The sequence below is a fragment of the Anneissia japonica genome, unplaced genomic scaffold (assembly GCF_011630105.1).
Source record: "Anneissia japonica isolate Jap-2015-1 unplaced genomic scaffold, ASM1163010v1 scaffold8218_len373358_cov135, whole genome shotgun sequence".
NCBI classification, from domain to species: domain Eukaryota; kingdom Metazoa; phylum Echinodermata; class Crinoidea; order Comatulida; family Comatulidae; genus Anneissia; species Anneissia japonica.
Genome location: NW_022699643.1, coordinates 23,147 through 41,736, shown reverse-complemented (window position 1 = coordinate 41,736; position 18,590 = coordinate 23,147). Strand labels below are relative to the sequence as shown.

Here is an 18,590-nt window from a genome sequence, read left to right as displayed (position 1 = left end):
TTAATCAGCCATCCATCCTCAATCATTCATCATCTATTAATCAGTATCCATTCTCAATCATCCATCCTCAATCTTTAATCATCTGTTAATCAGCCATCCATCCTCCAATCTTCAATCACCTATTAATCAGTTATCCATTCTCATCATCCATCCTCAAACTTTAATCATCTGTTAATAAGCCATCCATCCTCAATATTCCATCATCTATTAATCAGTATCCATTCTCAATCATCCATCCTCAATCTTCAACCATCTGTTAATCAGCCATCCATCCTCAATCTTTCACTATCTATTAATCAGTTATCCATTTTCAATTATTCATTCTCAATCCTCAATCATCAGTTAACCACCAATCCATCCTCAATCATCTATCATCTCTTAATCAGACATCTATTCTCAATCATCCATCCCCAATCTTGAATCATCTGTTAATCATCCATTTTCAGTTATTCATCCTCAACCGTTAATCCTCAATCTTCAATAAACTATTAATCAGCCATCCATTCTCAACCATCTATCATCTATTAATCAGCCATCCATTCTCAATTATCCATCATCTATTAATCAGTATCCATTCTCAATCATCCATTATCTATCAATCAGTTACTCATTCTCAATCATCCATCCTCAATCATCCATTAATCAGCCATCCATACTCTAGTTGTTCAACATGCATGCAAATTCAAACTGCGGTGAGCGTACAGTTCATAACAGAGCAGCTCATCCTTGAAACAATCTTTCTCACAACATTTGTAACAATTTTGAGTCTCTTTCTATTAGTATGTTTAAAAAAGAGGCCTTTATCTCTATTTAGTAAGACTGTACCTTTTTTATTTTGGTTTGGTAGTTTTCATTTGTCTGCTTTCTTTTCAGTTTTAGGGTATCTTGTTGTTTTTAATTTACTTTTACTTACTTTTGAATTTCATGATTGTAAACATTTTTTGGATATATTCACTGTATGTACCAGGGCTTCCTTGAAAAGCAGTGCTAGTCACTGAATGGATACTCCCTGGTTAAAGAAAGCTTAAAAATAAATAAATAAATATCCTTCATACCGTACTCGCGCGAAAAAGTGCCCCGTTTGAATAAGCGCCCCTTCTAATTTGATTAGGCGCCCCCTCATAAGATTTTCTTTTTAGCAAGTCAATAATCCAATCAATCTTGGGACTGTGGTTGTTGGCATGATTTGAGCTGTAGAGTGGAAACACATTATTCTTCAGTCAATATCAAAATAAGGATATTTCTCTTGAACAAATTGGAGCTCCGATCCCTGGACAGATGAGAGGTCCAATCCCTGGACAGACAGAATATTTCCTGCCATCCTGCTAATCTCAATCGGCCGATGGCCAACAAGCTAACCACTACCCACCACTAACTGCATCTGCTATTTTGCTGTAAATATTCACGCATTCTTGTTATGAGCCATGTTCTCTGGACGATTATCTTTTCTAACCACCATCGTAATGTCCTTATAGGCCTAATCTTTTTTTTCATTCAAAAAGTGCCTCTTGAATTTCTAATTATTAAAATAATTTCCCATAAGAACCCATCGATTTTCATCTATTTTCCATAAGCGCCCCCTCAATTTCCACTCTGTTTTCATAAGCGCCCGTTTAAATAAGCGCCCCTAGAAAGTACAAAAAAAATATTTTAAGCGCCCGGGCGCTTATTCGCGCGAGTACGGTACTCTATCTTTCATCATTCATTCTCAATCCTTCATTCTCTATCATGTATCCTCCATCCACACCAGTGGTGTTGCCTGGGGGCTGAGGGAGTCGGGAAAGCCTGGAAGCCTAAAAATGAAAGAGGAGAGCTGCGAAGAGGCAAAAGCGGTAAAAACTATCACAGTATCACTGAAGGGCGTGCCTCTCCAACTTCCATAAACCAATACAAACATAAAATAGCTTAAGCCAAACATAGCACACACACACACACACACATACAATTAATTTTTTACAGCAAATAAATATCCCAACCCAAATTCTGACACCCGACCCAAAAACCTGTCAATTCAAATTTATTACGTTCAAAGATTAGAGGGAAATGGCGAACCGAGATGACGTCACTGAAATTTGGCGAGTTGGGTATGGAATATAAACAAATCGAAACTCGTTATGTTATTGTGTATGAGGTGTGTTGAAAAGGGTAAATAGACGAACGTTTTAAACACATAAAAACAGTAGCATGGCATTTTTACAATGCCCTGTAACATTTTATATTGTATAGGCTGATTTGAACACATTTTACTTAAATTTGTATTTAATTAAAACCGTAAATTGGCGCATTTGTGTCACCTACCAGGCAACCAAGTGCTAGGCCAGGCCTACCTAGAAAGTCCACGCAAAATTATCCCAGGCACGTTTGTGTCTATACCTACCCACTGCTTCGTTGGTAACTGGATAATTAGTGTTCGTTTTATTTTTTGGACCCAAGTATAGTCCATTATTATGGTATTATAATAGGTTTACAGTTACATTTTACAATAGTATTAACAAAGTGTAATTGTCTAGCTTGATTACTGTAGGCCCCTACTGTACTGTTAGTGTTGGCCTACTGGTTGTAGCCTACTGGTTGTAGCCTAATGGTTGTAGCCTACTGGTTGTAGCCTACTGGTTGTAGCTTACTGGTTGTAGCCTACTGTAGGCTAGCTAGACGTGGCAGCTTGGGCTGGTCTAACAATTGCAGTTGATTTTGGTTAAGTCTATTTTACTTTTACACAACTTTGTTAAAGCTTTATTTTTCCTCCGTCGCCATAGGCATATCGGCAATCACCCCACCGTGTACGTATTTCTCTTTAAAGAAAGTCCACGATTTCCCATCCTTCTCTTTTACTCCTTTAGATATGCAATCGCTCATAGTGAGCGGAGTAAATTTTGGAATATCTACTAGTGATTTTTTAAAGTTTAAGTACCGTTTGAAATTACAAATACAGCAAGAATCATGGGTATCACAACAAAAACATTGAGAAGCGGCCATGATTGCTATGTATAAAGATAGGAAATTAGCACCCTCAACGGTTTATTATGATTTTATATCCAATAAGATTGTCGACGTCTGTTCGCCATTTCCCTGTATTATTAGAACGCAAGTTAGCAGAACAGCAACCAGGATCCCTTCTCGAGCTACACTCTTATCTAGAAAAGGAAAAGGAAGCATTTTTTTTTTTTTTTAGTTTTAATTAACTTTATCAGTTTAGTGGCTTGCGTTTTGCCTGTTTGTCAGCCAAATGTGAACACAATTTTAGTTCAAGAAGACTAATTAAAAAAGATTTGCGTTCTACTATAACAAATGCTCGTTCGGATATCCTCATGATGCTTGGAATACCTTGACAGCGTGGTTGACAGATTTCAGGCAAAATTTCCAAAATATTAATAATAATAATAATATTTATTTATATAGGTGTAATTTTGCCCCACCTGACGTGGAAATGTACCGAATACTCAGTACATTTGAAAACAACTGCGAAAAAAATCGCAAGTTGTTCTCTGGTGGGACTCGAACTCACGATCTCCAGATCACTAGCCTGGCATCATACCTCTAGACCACCGAGCTTGCGCATGATGACAAGGGTTGAATTCGAGTCCAAGTAAGCAGCGGGTACTGCAGTGTTGATAGTAATTGTTATTGTCGTGATAGAATAATAGACAATAACTGGATTTGCGTCAGGAGAAACATGTATAGGTGTAATTTTGCCCTACCTGACGTGGAAATGTACCGAATACTCAATATTTATTTATACAGTATCATTTGCCAGAGAAGAAAATAGGCAATAGCCTGAACAAAACAATTTGCTCTCTTTCCTCTTTACTTACACTACATAAATATAAAACTTAACATACTGTCACACTGATAAAAAGAATCAAAAGGCAAAGGCCAAACATAAAGTCAGATAAAAAATGTAAGCAAATAATATAAACGGTTAATAAATAGTCAATACATTGATATGTAGTGCTTTTTGAGATGTAGAATTTTTGTGACGTTTCCAGTGACATGGTTTGTTTTTTTTTTTTATTTATTGTAGTATAATATCACAACTTGGTGACCTTTTTACAGTAAGGCATATTTCTTTCGTAATTGTGTTGTTGAAGGTACAGTATTGTATTGCAATATAGTGTTTTTTAATTAATATAAAATGAAAACAGATTTGCAAATAAATGATTTGGTTACATTGCATAATCTTTGTTTCTCGTGGTTTTTCAGTTTTGGAAGTCATATTACGGTAGTTTGAGGCCTGCCAAAATTTCTCTAATACCGTAGCTTCTACAGGGGACCCTAAGCGGCTCCCAAGTGACACTCGTTTCACTTGCCTAGCCCCTCATCAAAGCCTTTAGGCCCACCCCCGCCCACCTCAGGCAGATCCTGGCACCATCACTGATCCACACTTTATCTGTTTTCCTTCTAACATCAATGTATCCATTATCATCAATCAAGCCATTATCATCGATCCAGCTATCACAAGCATTGCCTTCTAACACCACACCGTCATCAACAACAATATCAATAAAGAATCAAAACTTAACATAGCTTGTTGATTGGTGTATAATAAATAAAAATATTTTTATTTAAAAAAATCGAGGTTTCTCTTAAATTCAACAAACCACATTTCATCTGACATCACAAGTCAACGACTTTTAGCTTTCGGCTTGATGATGTGTGCGTTCAGGGTTAGACATCAAATATTGCCACAACAAGTAAGTCCAAAATAATTTAATTGTTTACAATAACCAGCCTACCTGGTTGACTGACAACAATGGCTAACATTAAAGCTAAAAACCTGATTAACATTGCAATAAGAAAACAAAAAATAAAACTAGAAGAAAACTAGACCATAAAAGCAGACAAAAAATACTATACAACAATAGATAATTATAATGTAATGTATCATTACATAACATTGGTAAACTAGTATTTAGGAGCTGTTTTAAGTCCTGAGAAAACATATATCATGATTTGAACCTAAGACTTTAATATTTGAAGGTGAGGACATTGTACATCTACACTTAAATTTAAACTGGGGCTTTTAAACAAAGATCATACCTTCTCTGAACGAATCTTCTCGCAAATAAGATAGAACTTTTTCATAATCTCAAACAAGAATTCCTTTGACACCCCAACATCCTTCCACAAACGATCTGCTAATCGTTCTTGCAAGATTCCTTCTTTTTTCAGCCTCCTCCATGAATCCTTATAGTCTGCATGCTAACAATAATTATACAGTAATTGTAAAAACATGTTTAATTTGTAGTGATTAGTAATGATGGCAAAATTAAACATATACATTTTTCCGAATTGCCATGCAGTCTACTGTTGGAAACACCACACCACAACCCTTGTTTAGTTGCTGCTTATGTAAATTAAAGCATGGTCTTTTCATTTCATTATATGCATAAAAAAGCCCTAGATTTATAACCCTAAAAAAGGTTTTTTCTTTTTTGTTTTTTTTAAATCTATGCTTAAAAATAGTCACCTTCTGAAGAACGTTATTTCTTTTTTGTCTACTTATTAAATACATTTGTTAATTGATAGAATTGCATTTCAATTCTACATCACATGTCTGCCCATCATCATGAGAGAGCAGCTTAGCTCAGTCGGCCAATCTGGTGGTTGCATGTGTGTGCGCTGAACCGTCGAGATCTCTAGGTCACCGGTTCAATTCCCATCGCTGCCTCTCCTTGTACTTCAGCTGGAGGGCTGAAATACAAGTTATAATAGAGCACCACCTTTCGGATGAGACGCTTAAAGCGTTGGTCCCGTGTGCATTTATGGCCCTTGTGCACTTTAAAGAATGCAGTACACTCTTCGGAAAAGAGTTGGGGAATGTCTCCCGGTGTACTGCCCAATCACCACCAGGAGGACTCCACTGGAAATAAGTCTTCTATACTTTCGTGTGCGATCCTTGGTGTTTACACCGAATAAATCCAATATTTCAATTTCATCAGTGGCGTAGCTAGTGGGGGAGGGGTCAAGGGGCACGTGCCCCGGGCGCCAGGTTTTGAGGTGGAGGCGCTGAAATGGGAGAATGAGTAAAAAATAACGAAAAAATAGAAAAGCATGACGAAATTGATTTATGTATGTTATATATTTTTCAGTTAATAATTATGAGAATATGAATGTAGTTGATTTTATTGGCAAATTTATAGATTGTGATTTTTTTTTTTCAATCCATTTCAACCATTTTCTCTTTTTTTTTATCCTATTCTATAATGACTACATGATTAAAGCTCATCCTGCAATATCTCAGAGCCACGATAGGACTAGTGAGACTATCTGCTTTGGCACTGTGAAGCTATGAAGCAGACAACATTTCTAACTTTGATCATGTTATTAACTTCCTTGCAGATGCAAAAGCACGCAAAATTCAGTTGCAAGTTACAAACAATGTTACAAATTCAGCAAATTACAAGAAAATATGAATACTAAGTTGCACGCGATAAATACAACAGCCATACAAATTAGTATGATGGTAAAGTTCCGAACATGTCCTGCAGAGTAGTAGGGAAAGGAGGGGGTGGTTCTGGGCCACATCACCCAAACGCCCTCTAAATGGTCAATTAAACACCTAATTTGCATATTGATGACCTCACATGACCTTACAACTAATTTGACCTAACATGACCTCTGATGATATCACACCTAATTTGCATATTGATGACCTCACATGACCACACACCTAATTTACATATTGATGACCTCATATGACCTCAGACCTAATTTGCATATTGATGACGTCATCAATTTAATTTACATATTTAACCTCACTTGACCCCACTTCCGGTTCTAGTTGACCTGTCATGATATATATATTTTATATCTAAAGATCATATAATATATAGAGTTATTTTCATTTTTACCTACTTATCGAGGGTAATGGTTCCTTCTATATTTGGTTTATAATTGAGTTCATGCGCATACGCATATTCAGTATTAGATTCTACATGGGTTGTGTGACTTTCATATTTTAAAACTTGTTTCAATCTAGCTTTTAATTCTTTACGTCTCTCAACATGATCTTCAGATAATGGTTTTTCCCATTATTTTCACACAATCCTACATATCGAATAATACGTTCCTTGTTTTTTGATTTACCCATATTTTTTAGTTTCAGATATAATTTTTAAAACCTTCATTTAATTTTTTCGATAATGACCTATAGCTAATGTATGAATACCATCCTCAGTAATTATTCTCTTATCATCGTTTGCAGATAGAGCAACCTTATTAACCATCTCGCTATATAATTCATGTTTATGAGACCTGATAACATTCGTTGTTTATAGGTGGGTTTATGTTCACCCCATTCTTTATACTATTAATATAGTCTTAAAGACAATCTTTATAATCTCCGAACGTTATCTCATTTTTAACAACAGATTTTTTCATCCCCTTGCATTTCTTATCATCTTTTTTACTAAGCATTTTTAACGCGTACAATTTACTCCTTAGACCGATAAACCCTGTAATAATATGTCCACCAGCTTCATCCTTAAACATCCCGAGAACCTTTTTATTTACACCTGTAGGTATACCAGACGGATGACCTTTTCCGTAGTTTGAGGTATCGAATTTTTCCTTAACATCATCCGATATATCTTTGTAAAAGTCCTTAGTTTCAATTTCGTACATTAAGGAATCTGTGTCCGTCATTAACAATTTTGCTTTATCTCCATATTTTGGTTTTATGTAGTTGTAGTGAAAATTGTACATATGATTTTTACTTATATCTAATATAGAGAACTCTAGATATATGGGTTTATTGAATATTAAATTAGTTCTCTTTATATGAATCGCTACGAGGTTTTCATTAAATTTAGTTATGTGATCAAAGTTTGGTATTTTGGTATTTTGGTACCCTATTGCGAATATTTTCCATAGTCTTCCCAAACACAGAGTTATTCATTAGCTTAAAAAAATCTTTTTCAAACTCATTTTTTGCTTGAGATCTCATTTTGGTATTAAGATCTATGTATTTCATCATCCAAAGAGATGTAGGGGATTGACATGGTTATCCTTCAACTCGCAATTTTTACATTAACCGCAGGTAGTGATATCTTGATGGATAATTTTCCCATTTTTACCTATACTCCTCCCTAGAAATTTTAGGTAGATTACAAGTATCACATTTTCCACACTTGAATAAATTTACTAGTTTGTCTAGAGATGTTTGCATGAATCTAAGTGTATCTATGAATCTAGTTTCGTGTTTAATTTAATAATTGATGGATAATTTTCCCATTTTTACCTATACTCCTCCCTAGAAATTTTAGGTAGATTACAAGTATCACATTTTCCACACTTGAATAAATTTACTAGTTTGTCTAGAGATGTTTGCATGAATCTAAGTGTATCTATGAATCTAGTTTCGTGTTTAATTTCCTTTTCCTTACCTTCTTTATCGGTAAATCTATCAATTACATACCTTGAAGAAACCAAAATGTATTTTTCTTCATTTTTAGGGATGATGTCAATATCACCATCACGATTAGCAAGATCCGTGATAAAATGATGGATGTCGTAACCGCATAGATTGTGAAAGTATATAGGAGTAAACTTTAGTTTTCGATTTTTCAAGTTACACGAATTATGCGCGGCACCTCTAAAATCACCTGTATAATGGTTGTGATCTAGAAACTAAATATCTTCCGGATCATCAAATTTTCCAGCACACAACCAGTATATATTAGAATTCTCATATCTTTCTATATCCTCATCAGTCATTATCATCTTTTTATGAAACTTGTATTTTTCGTGGAATCTCTTAATAACATCATCGCATGCTTCAATAAACTTTCGGGAGACGTCATCATCTTCCGATTCGGCTGTTATTACAATAGGTTCACAATCAAAATCTATACCCTCAGCAACTATTGGATATAAACAGAATCCTTATGGTTTATGTTTTTGAAACTTTTTCGTAGTTTCATCGCAAGCTATAGGCATAGCGAAAGCTTCGCAATCGGCAACTATATTAAGAGGGTGATCGGACATCTTGTACAAGTTTAGAAACTTAAGATATTATCTTTCAGTGGAAGGGTTAATACCGGTTTATTCTTACTGCAATATTCTAAATGTTTAATTAAACACTTTTCCTTATGGAAAGTACATAAATATCTCTTACAGTGGAATCTTTTAACCTTTTTCTTCGTTATCTGACTGGTTGTCAATCGTGAAAAGTCTTTAACCAAACAATAATGTTTATTATCCTTTTTATTTATTAATAACAAATCAACGACATTTTCATTATCCGGAATTCTTAATGGGACTACGTATAACTTCAATATATCTTTCCCATTAATGTTTTCAAACTTGTATTCATATCCATACACGTTAACATAAATTCCAGGGTTAGTCTTTTCAAACCGTTTAATCTGATTCAAAGGGGTTGGAAAATCGATTCCGTCCTAGTTAAAATCTTCCGCTTGTTTTCGTAATTCATTCGTAATACGTTCAGGATGGTTATTTGTAGGATTATTAAATGTCTCGTTATGCTCCAATTGCAACATTCGTTATCCTTATTTTTCATATTTATTATAGCTTTTTTTAACAGCCAATTGTTTAGGGAGTTCAACGTACGATGACTCTTCTAACGGAATATGTTTTACAATTCTAATAGTCATCCCCATCACCTTTTTAAATATCCAACCGAAATGTTGTTGCTGATGATTAGCGAAATTTTCTTCTATCCGATCAGACATTTCACTATTATATACATCTTCAAGATTAGTCCCCTCGTAAATTTCATGAAACTTAGAGTGAAAGTCCGATAATGATGTTTATACATTAAAAGTTTTTGAATCGATAACCCGTTCTAGCATTACATTGACGGAGACTTTCATTTTTGTATTTTTGTTTTTCTTAAAGATGTCTAAAACATGACTCTTTTGTATATTCAGATAGGTAGAAAGATCAACCCTAGACGGCCCGCGAATTTTAACATCTTGCATAAATCCGTTCAAGGGCCCATCCGTAACAACGCCATCCTCCAATTCCTTCCTTATTCAACTCTGTCTTATCCTTTCTCCCCGTCTAAGTCTTCTAGTCATAATCTCATCTTCTATCTAATCTACGTCGCTCCGTAGCCAATTGTTTTTCCATCATTCGTTTAGTAGACGGCTTTCTCTTCTCTTCTCTCTAATTTTATTTTCTCTAGCCTTGTTTTTCTTGGACCTTTCGTTAATGTGTTTATTTATTAATTCTTCCTTCTTCTCGATAACCCCTTGAACTAGCTCCTCGGTAACATTACACAGTTTGTTACTTTTAATTTCTGCTATCCAAATTGGACAGCAGAAATGTTGTAGAATAGGGAATTTAGTAGAATTTGGAATTGAATTTGGGCTATACATTTTCTACTATTTAACCACTTAATATTTATGGTAATGTATTTAGGTCATAATTTTATCGGAGAGCCAACCTTGCTTGAATACGTAATCCACAGTCTGGTCGGTAGCTACCAAGGTTACAGCCAATTTACCAATATTCATTGGAGTTAGTAAGGTAAAGCAATCTTTCGATCAACCTTGTGAATTAGAATCCAGGAGCCAAAGCCAACAACAGCCTTGGTATAACGAATTTACCAACATTGTTACATCCGTGTTATTACTCATTGTCATTATAGTAATAATAATTTTTTTTTAAATCAAATTGAGGTCTCTCATATGGATTTACCAGCCTTCGGCCTGACCTCTGAGAGGTTAGCCTTTGGTTCGGGTCTGACTTCAGGTTCGATTGCAAAGGACTTTGGTTTCTCCAAATTTGGAGAAAATGAATCTCTGTTGTAAAGAATATATCCAACAACACCAGCTAAAACTAACCGTCCTAGATAGAGAGAGCTATAGTCTTGTTGTGAAGCAGCCTTTTTTCCCGCTCTAACCTTATTCATATGAATGGCGCTGGCTATTCGTTTTGGATCCTTTTGCTTTCCCCTAAAGGTTATTACCCTTTTAGGTACAGATTCCTCAATTACACTCTGTTCCATCTCGTTTTTAATATCTTCTCAAGACATGTTTTTATATATGTAAATATAAAAAATTTACATATATTCTAACGATATGTGTACAAATGTTGTACTGATGTGTGTTCACATGTTGTAATGATGTGTGTTGTACAACTCTATTTATTCATTTTCTATTTTTTCTTCTTTCAATTTATTTCAAATATTATAAATATTTTTGGCCAGTATTTCTACTATAGCTACAGTAGCCAGCCATTATTCTCAGCGACAAACCCGAAGAAGGATCCGACTGACTTTAGTACAAAAAAAAGTATACTTCCAATAATACCTGGAAGTACTTTATCACCCAATCGCTTTAACAAGCCGGCTAGTTTTTCAAACTGTTTTCTAACCCAACTTTTATTTTTATCACCATTATCGAAAGGTACATCGGGTTCAGGTTCCGGAGGTATAGCCTCGCTACCTCCACCACCTATCAAGGTAACTATCGACGTTATTATAGCCTCAACAGTTATTACTATAGCGGTTATCGTTAGATCTTCCTTACTCCAAATTTTATTTACAACTCTATTCAATCTCTCATTTCTAGCTAAAATATTGTACAACCTATTTCTAATTCTAGACATTAAGTTTCTAATTCTTGTTACTCTAGTCGTAACAGGAGTATCCTCAAATTCAAATTGAGACCTCTTATAACTTTCGTCTGTATTAATTTCTTTATCTGGAATTAAAGGGGTAAACTCATCGTCCAGAGCTCTTTCAGCCTCTAATTCACTAATTGCATTTTCAATTTCCCTAACATTTTGTAAAACTTCAGGGTAGTAGCATTAGATTTAATCTGTAGAATTTCGGGGTTCAAAGCCGCAAACAATCTAGCTTTATTAACAGTCTAATATTCGACTTGGCGTTTCGTATGCTAAATCAATAGCTCTATCTGTGTGATGGACAATTTTTTTGACAAAGTACTTGTTTACTATACTGGCGGGTAAGGGTCTTGAATTAGAACTACCAACCTTTTTACCCGCTAACCTAAATCCACTTTTTGTCGAATAAAACATTTTCCCTCCTCTGTTACTAGTTAAGTTGCCAATCCTCCAGGTAAATTTCGTTATCTATCACATTAATGTCTTTTAAGTTCCCCCTTCTAATTTCATAGTCTGAAAAGTCGGTAAATCTTTTCATCTCAGATACCAAATCTTTACGACTCTCTAAATTTTCCAAGGGATCCAAGTCATCGTAACCTTTAACTTGACCTCCAACAGCTTCACCTCCTAAAAACACTTCACCCAAGTAAAAATCCCCGGGTTCTTCAAAAATATATCTTCTCGATCATCATATACTGGGTTTTCAAAGTCCATTTTTATTTTTATTTTATTAACAATAATAAAAACAAGTATGATGAGTATTGAATACGAAAATAACCATTGAAAGATGCAAAGATATACTGGTAGAGGTCAACCTGGACTTGAAGGACAAAGAAGCTCTATTAGTATTCCAATCACTTCGGTAACTGAAGCCCATCCGGGAACAATGTTTACAGCTAGGATGCCTATGCTTTTAAAGCAACCACGATTGTATAGTACCCGGTACCACAACCCTTAGTTTCAATATTGAAGTTATTTACGACGTCAACGGTAGCAAATTCTATGAATTGAAACGTGGTAAATAACATAGGAACGGCTATCGTTAGACAACTTGTGATTAAATTGGGAGGTAAACAAATTCTCAATGTTAGCAATTGGAATATGTACAACTATTTTAAGCAAAATTGGTTGAGTCCCTCCGAGCGGTCTGACGAGTTGGTAAAGCAGGGTGTATGTAATACAAATACCAGAAAGCTGAGGTGTAATGCAGATGGCAAAGATGCCACTGTTGCAAACGATAAAGCTCTAAATGATGCGTTTGGAGATAAGTTTTCTATCCCACTATACACATTCGAATTGTTGGGGAAGGATAACGTTCCCTATTTTCAACACAGCCTAACCGACCAGTTATCCTTTGAAATCACTCTAGCCCCTGCATCCGAAGTTTTAACTGGGGTAGGAAATCCAAACTTTAAGATAACAAACATCAAATTGGAAGCCGAAAAGCTGACGGAACTTAAACTAGCGAATCTTTTAAAGGTGTGCTAATGCTTTTTAGGAATCCAGTCACAGGTTATATGCACGACCCTGAGACATTCGTTAATCCGAAAATTACACACTGCATAGTGACCTTGAACGGAGTACCTCGTCAGTTTTACGAAAACACGGATGGTCTGACACCTGAGATGTAATATTACGAAGCCAAGAAGCAATCTGTCTCTAAAGAAAATAAAGTGTCACAATATAAATATGACTCTATTAAAATATTTAACTGCGGGGTATGGTCTATGGATCGATACCAGAACTAGTGAAAACAATAAGTTGTTCGGCACCGGATTAATGTTGAATGGCCCGACCGGAAATGGTTTAAAGATAGTGTGAAGAGGACTGCTGAAACAATGAGTGCGGAACTCGAATGTCACGTATTATTGGTGATGGATGCTCAACTAGTTATTGCCGGTAAAGAATTTGGAAAAATTAGTTATTAAAAAAAGAATGATTGACTATCCAAAATACCCTCATACAGTTGCAATTATTCGTTATAGCAATTGTGGTAAAACTCACTTTATTCTAGATTTATAGGAAAATCAATATAAAGACTTTTTCGATAATATAGTATTTGTATGTCCAACAGTATTCGATAATGAAAGTTATATGTGTCGAGATTGGGTAACTACCTTTAAATATGTACATATGACAAACCCTAAAAATGAACAAGATAAAGTGGTAGAATTTTTTCACGAAAAATTTAAAGGAAAAGGTCATTATTTATCGTGGACGAATGTAGTGCAACTAAAGACATTATTAAAAATAGAAATACCTTGTCAACGTTGGCCTTTAGTGGCCGTCATTACGGTGAAAGTCTATGGATTCTTAGTCAAAGTTATTGCGCAATTAGCAAAGACGTAAGGAGACAATTCAAATTTGTAGTATTGTTCCATACAAACGACAAGAAAGATTGAGAAATGATACATGAACAAAATTGGATAGTTAAAGACTTGGATGAAAGAAATCAGAATAAAAAGTTTCTTGAAAAAATAAATACAGCAAGCTGATACTAAAGTTGGATCAGAGTATTAATTATATAGTACATATATAGGTTGATTTTATATCTATTTACAAATAGATAAGCTAATGTTTCAAAATTTGATATTGTATAATAGCCCAATAAGTCCGAAACCAAAAATCAGTGCAATTTTATTATCCTCATGTGCTTTTTCAACTGGTTCAGATTTCGAATCAATCGTAGAAGGTCCCGGCTCAACCATGTCATCTAAAATAGGTCTTTGGTTTACAGTAGCAGGCTCAACCTTTGGTCAAGCCAAACGTGTAAAGTCCACAACGTCATCTAAAATAAGTTTCTCTCTAACATTAACTTCATCATTTACTCTTAAATTTAAATTTTGGTTCGCAATCAAGATTTTGTTGTTGTAAATAATTTCATCACCCAACCGAGATAATTCGAGGTCGGAAGGGATCATATATAATCCATAACCTACAACGTAATCAACCTTCTTACTTGCATATTTCAGAGAGTTTTGATATCTATTTATCGATTCAGGTATATTAACTGGTAGCGTTTCTGCACATCATAGTTACCTATAACGATTGATCTTATTGAACTTTGAGCTGATAACATGCAATATATGTAAGTTCTAATACTTTCATTAATTCTTATAACCCTGCCTTTAGTGAAACCTTTACCCGCATCCAACATGAAAACTTTATACATTAAGCCTCTTTGAATGAAATCGTCTATATGGTATTTTCCTTGATTTATACGAGATTCGACATCTCCATAAGTTGTATATTTATTTCCTTTAGTAGTTCTCCAATTCGTATGGGTTGAAACACCAAACTCGTTACAAATACGTTTGTACGCATTCATATCTATATTGTTTTCAAATTGGTCAAAGTCATCATCTGTTGTTATGGGGCAAGACATTTCACTCAAGATTCGTCGAGTTTGATAATATACGTGAAATTTTACTATTTTTGTATGTATTGACCTTTAGTTAATAAATCATATCCCACACCGCAACCTGTAGAGGCGCACCATATTGCAATGTTCAATTGATTTTGATACCAGCCCATAGAGTAGGGAAATTCCCTCCAAGCTATATCTAGATTTTGTTTGCCAAAATCCTCTCATTCTACTTTTAGTTATATCACTCCAACGTTTCTCAACGGCATCGTTAGTTATACGTATTAAATAAGGATGAAAGACATCTGGGATATCAACAGTGAAAGCTTTCGTGTCACTCAAAGGCATCTGTTGGCTAGTTAGAATAGTGACCTTGCCTTTGTTGTATTTCACTTTAGGGTCGTACTTGACATTTGGTATAAAGCGATACATTTTTATTATATAAAGGAATAAAAATGTTGAGATCAGTCAAGGTTCTTAAATTTTTCATATGCTTCATTCTTCTTTTCCTGATATTCTTTGTAAACCAGATTCTTATCACTCTCGTATTTCTGATATGCCTGGTCCTTTTTATTTTTATACTCCTGATAAGCTATTTCAACCATCTCTGAAATGTTATTCATTATATTTTACTATAATGAATAAATTGTTTAGCCTCCAAAGGACTTAAAGAAGCATTTCTTCGTCTAGTTCAATTTCTTGCTTGGGTTTAAGCTTGCAGCCTACAGCCATTATTTTCATCTGGGGAAACTTTTTACCAAAAGAGTCAATGTAGATCCCCTTCACCTGAATTTTTGCAATAATTTCGTACATGCTTTTATTGGTTAGAGGATCTTCGACGTGAACTTTGACGTCCATGTCAAGTTTAACCCAGGTCATCCTGCTGTCCCTTTCTTCGTCGTACTTTAGAATGTGCTTGCTAGTTTCCTCGTAAAATGTTGGTTGATTCTCGCAAACTCATTAAGGTCGTCCGGGTGAACGATAATACCAAACGAGGAAGGGTTTTGGTTTACAACATAAATTGCCTTTAAAATATATGGTTTATTATCTTTGTAAATTGTTTGGTAGCTGTATTTTTCGTATTTCTTTGCTTCACTAACAAACATTGTTTTTTATTATGAAAAGGCCTTCAAAAGCAATTTTTAATTTTTTCTCAAACATACGCTTATCGTAAACAGCTCACCCATATTATCAAACTCGTTACCTTTTCATCGTATTATCCTAAAGGTGAGGGAGGTTATCGTTCCGGGTCTCAATCTTTTATAATCCTCGAGGTAGTATCGGGTCACTTTAACGAAATCCGCGGGACTTTCTCGTTTAGTTAAAGGTACAACGCGTAGGTCACTACTGTTTTTTCTTTAAAACGTTTTTGTAGGTGCTCAATTCATCTAAGTGTATAAATAATTTGTCCGGTTGAGTTTTAGCAGGTTTCGCACTTTCCACCGTCTAATTTGGTTTTAGACGAAGCTTACCTTCAAAACCTAAAAATTTCACCAAGACTTCGTGTACGACCACGTTAAACTCATCATCACCAGGATTTAATTGAACCATTGATATTACCACCTTACCAGTATCCTCGTCATATTCAACATTCCTGAGATTTAAATCTCTTATTTTAAATCTCTTATCTTTATTAGCGTTAATCTTTTTGACAACTTCTTTAGCCGTCCAAAATCCCGAAAAAAGGGGGACTCCAGACCGCTTCGGAAGCCAACCAACGTTGGGGTTTCTTCTCGTCACGACGAATATGGTGGAGTTTGTTAGAGTGTGGTAACCAACTTTTCTATGTATGCATTTGCAAAAAATGCTTGCACAACCACCTCTATTATCTATAGAAGTCGGTAATCGGTGCGATTCTCCAGACTTGACTTTTGTAACTGTAACTTTCATATTTTTATTTTATTTATTATAATAATATTATGAGTTTTGACATAAACAAAATGATGCAGCAAAGTACTCCACAGGGCTCCGGGCGAGCTCCTCAAGAAGGTAGTTATAGGCTCAACAGGATCGACTTTCTTGAAAAAGCTCTAATGCAAGAGTAGGTTCGGAATTTCAGCAATGAGTGGTGTTACGGGGTTGCTTTATCGGCAACAGTTTTTGCTGGACCGGTTGGAATTCCTATCGGTGTTGCTAGTTGTACTTTGGAATTTTTGTCCGGGGTTGGGATAGCTGTAAACAAACCTCTGGAAAGTTGACCAAGGATCTGCAGATGAAAAGTTCTGCAGAAAGTAGTCTCAGTACAATCAGTAAACTAGTGAGTAAAGCTAGGGCTGATAGGGATATAAGTCATGAAGAATACCAGTTTATCGAGGATGAGTACCGAAACTATCTCAATCACAAAAACCAGATAAGGACTAATCTTAGAAAGGAGAAGGACAATGTTGACATTCAAGCATTGGTTAACCAGAGCTTTCTGAATGGAAAGGCTAAGGCCTTCAAATAAATGCAAGCGAGTATACTAGCCCAGGATATTACTGCAATATAAAGTACAACCAACAAGTATAGTAGAGAGTTTAGTTTTTCAAAGAACCTGATCCCAGCAGCACCTCCAGCATATAATGAGTTAAAAATTTAGACTGGGTATAATAAAAATGGATAATGATGAAATCCAAAAAGAGATTGAATATACCAGAGAAAGTCTATTTACAAAAATAACGGGGTTAGCCCTGTTTACAGGTTTGTTATTTGCCATAAGTTGGCTAAGCACTAAATAGGTTATATTTTATATTCCTTGAGAGGGTTATAAAATATTTAATTGTGACAACACTTTGTTTGTTTGTATAGAGTTCTAAGTCTATCTACTTCAGCGTAAATCTTAAGGTGACCTGGGTTAACTTTCTTTTTACCATTGATCCAAATAAAGTATTTGTTCCATTCTTGATCTGGTACACAAGGGTTTATCTCTATATGGCAACCTAAATAGGTTCCATAGTTTAGTCTCTATCCGTAAAGTTGAGTAAAGTGAAGTAACTTCAAATTGGATTCAAGTTCTTTAGGATCAATTTTAAGTATTGGAGATAATTTTCTTTAAGTCAATTCAAATTTCTATTTTTGACAAATTTGCAGGAAAAATAGAATTAAGGTTTTAAAAATTATAAAGAGATTTAAATATGAGGTCTAAAACAAGAAGCAAAATATATCTTATTCTAAACGATATATTATTTGACGAAGAAAAAAATAATGTACCGTTATTCCCTTCATGGTGTGATTTCAACCATAACATCTCCATAGAGTATTGAATCTAATTAAATAACCAACATTTTTACAATTTCTATATATTAGTAACTTTTATAGATAGCTCAAGGAAAAATATTATTTTTCAGTTATTCAGCCCAATATAATATTTATTAATTTAAAGGTCATCAGAGGTAAAATTAAGTTGATGACGTCATCAATATGCAAATTAGGTGTGAGGTCATGTGAGGTCATCAATACGCAAATTAGGTGTTTAATTGACCAGTCAGAGGGCGTTTGGGTGATGTGGTCCAGAACCCCCCCTTCCCCACTACTTGCAGTTTCAGTAGTAAGGGGGACCCAATTTTCTATTCTTGCCCCCAGGCGCCAAATCCTCTAGCTACGCCACTGAATTGCATTGCTCCTAATAATCCTATAAAACATGTTATGCATAAAT

The 18,590-nt window shown here is 35.0% G+C and overlaps 1 protein-coding gene across 5 annotated transcripts in view; it reads right to left on the bottom strand.

Moving 5' to 3' along the window:
- The window catches only part of LOC117103038, a 55,194-nt gene that overhangs the window by 14,163 nt on the left and 22,441 nt on the right, over positions 1 to 18,590 (bottom strand). For all 5 annotated transcript variants that reach the window (XM_033243498.1, XM_033243499.1, XM_033243500.1 and 2 more), the window contains one exon: positions 5,038 to 5,199. In XM_033243498.1, the coding sequence (XP_033099389.1) occupies positions 5,038 to 5,199 (162 nt within the window). The remainder of the gene's footprint in view (positions 1 to 5,037; positions 5,200 to 18,590) is intronic.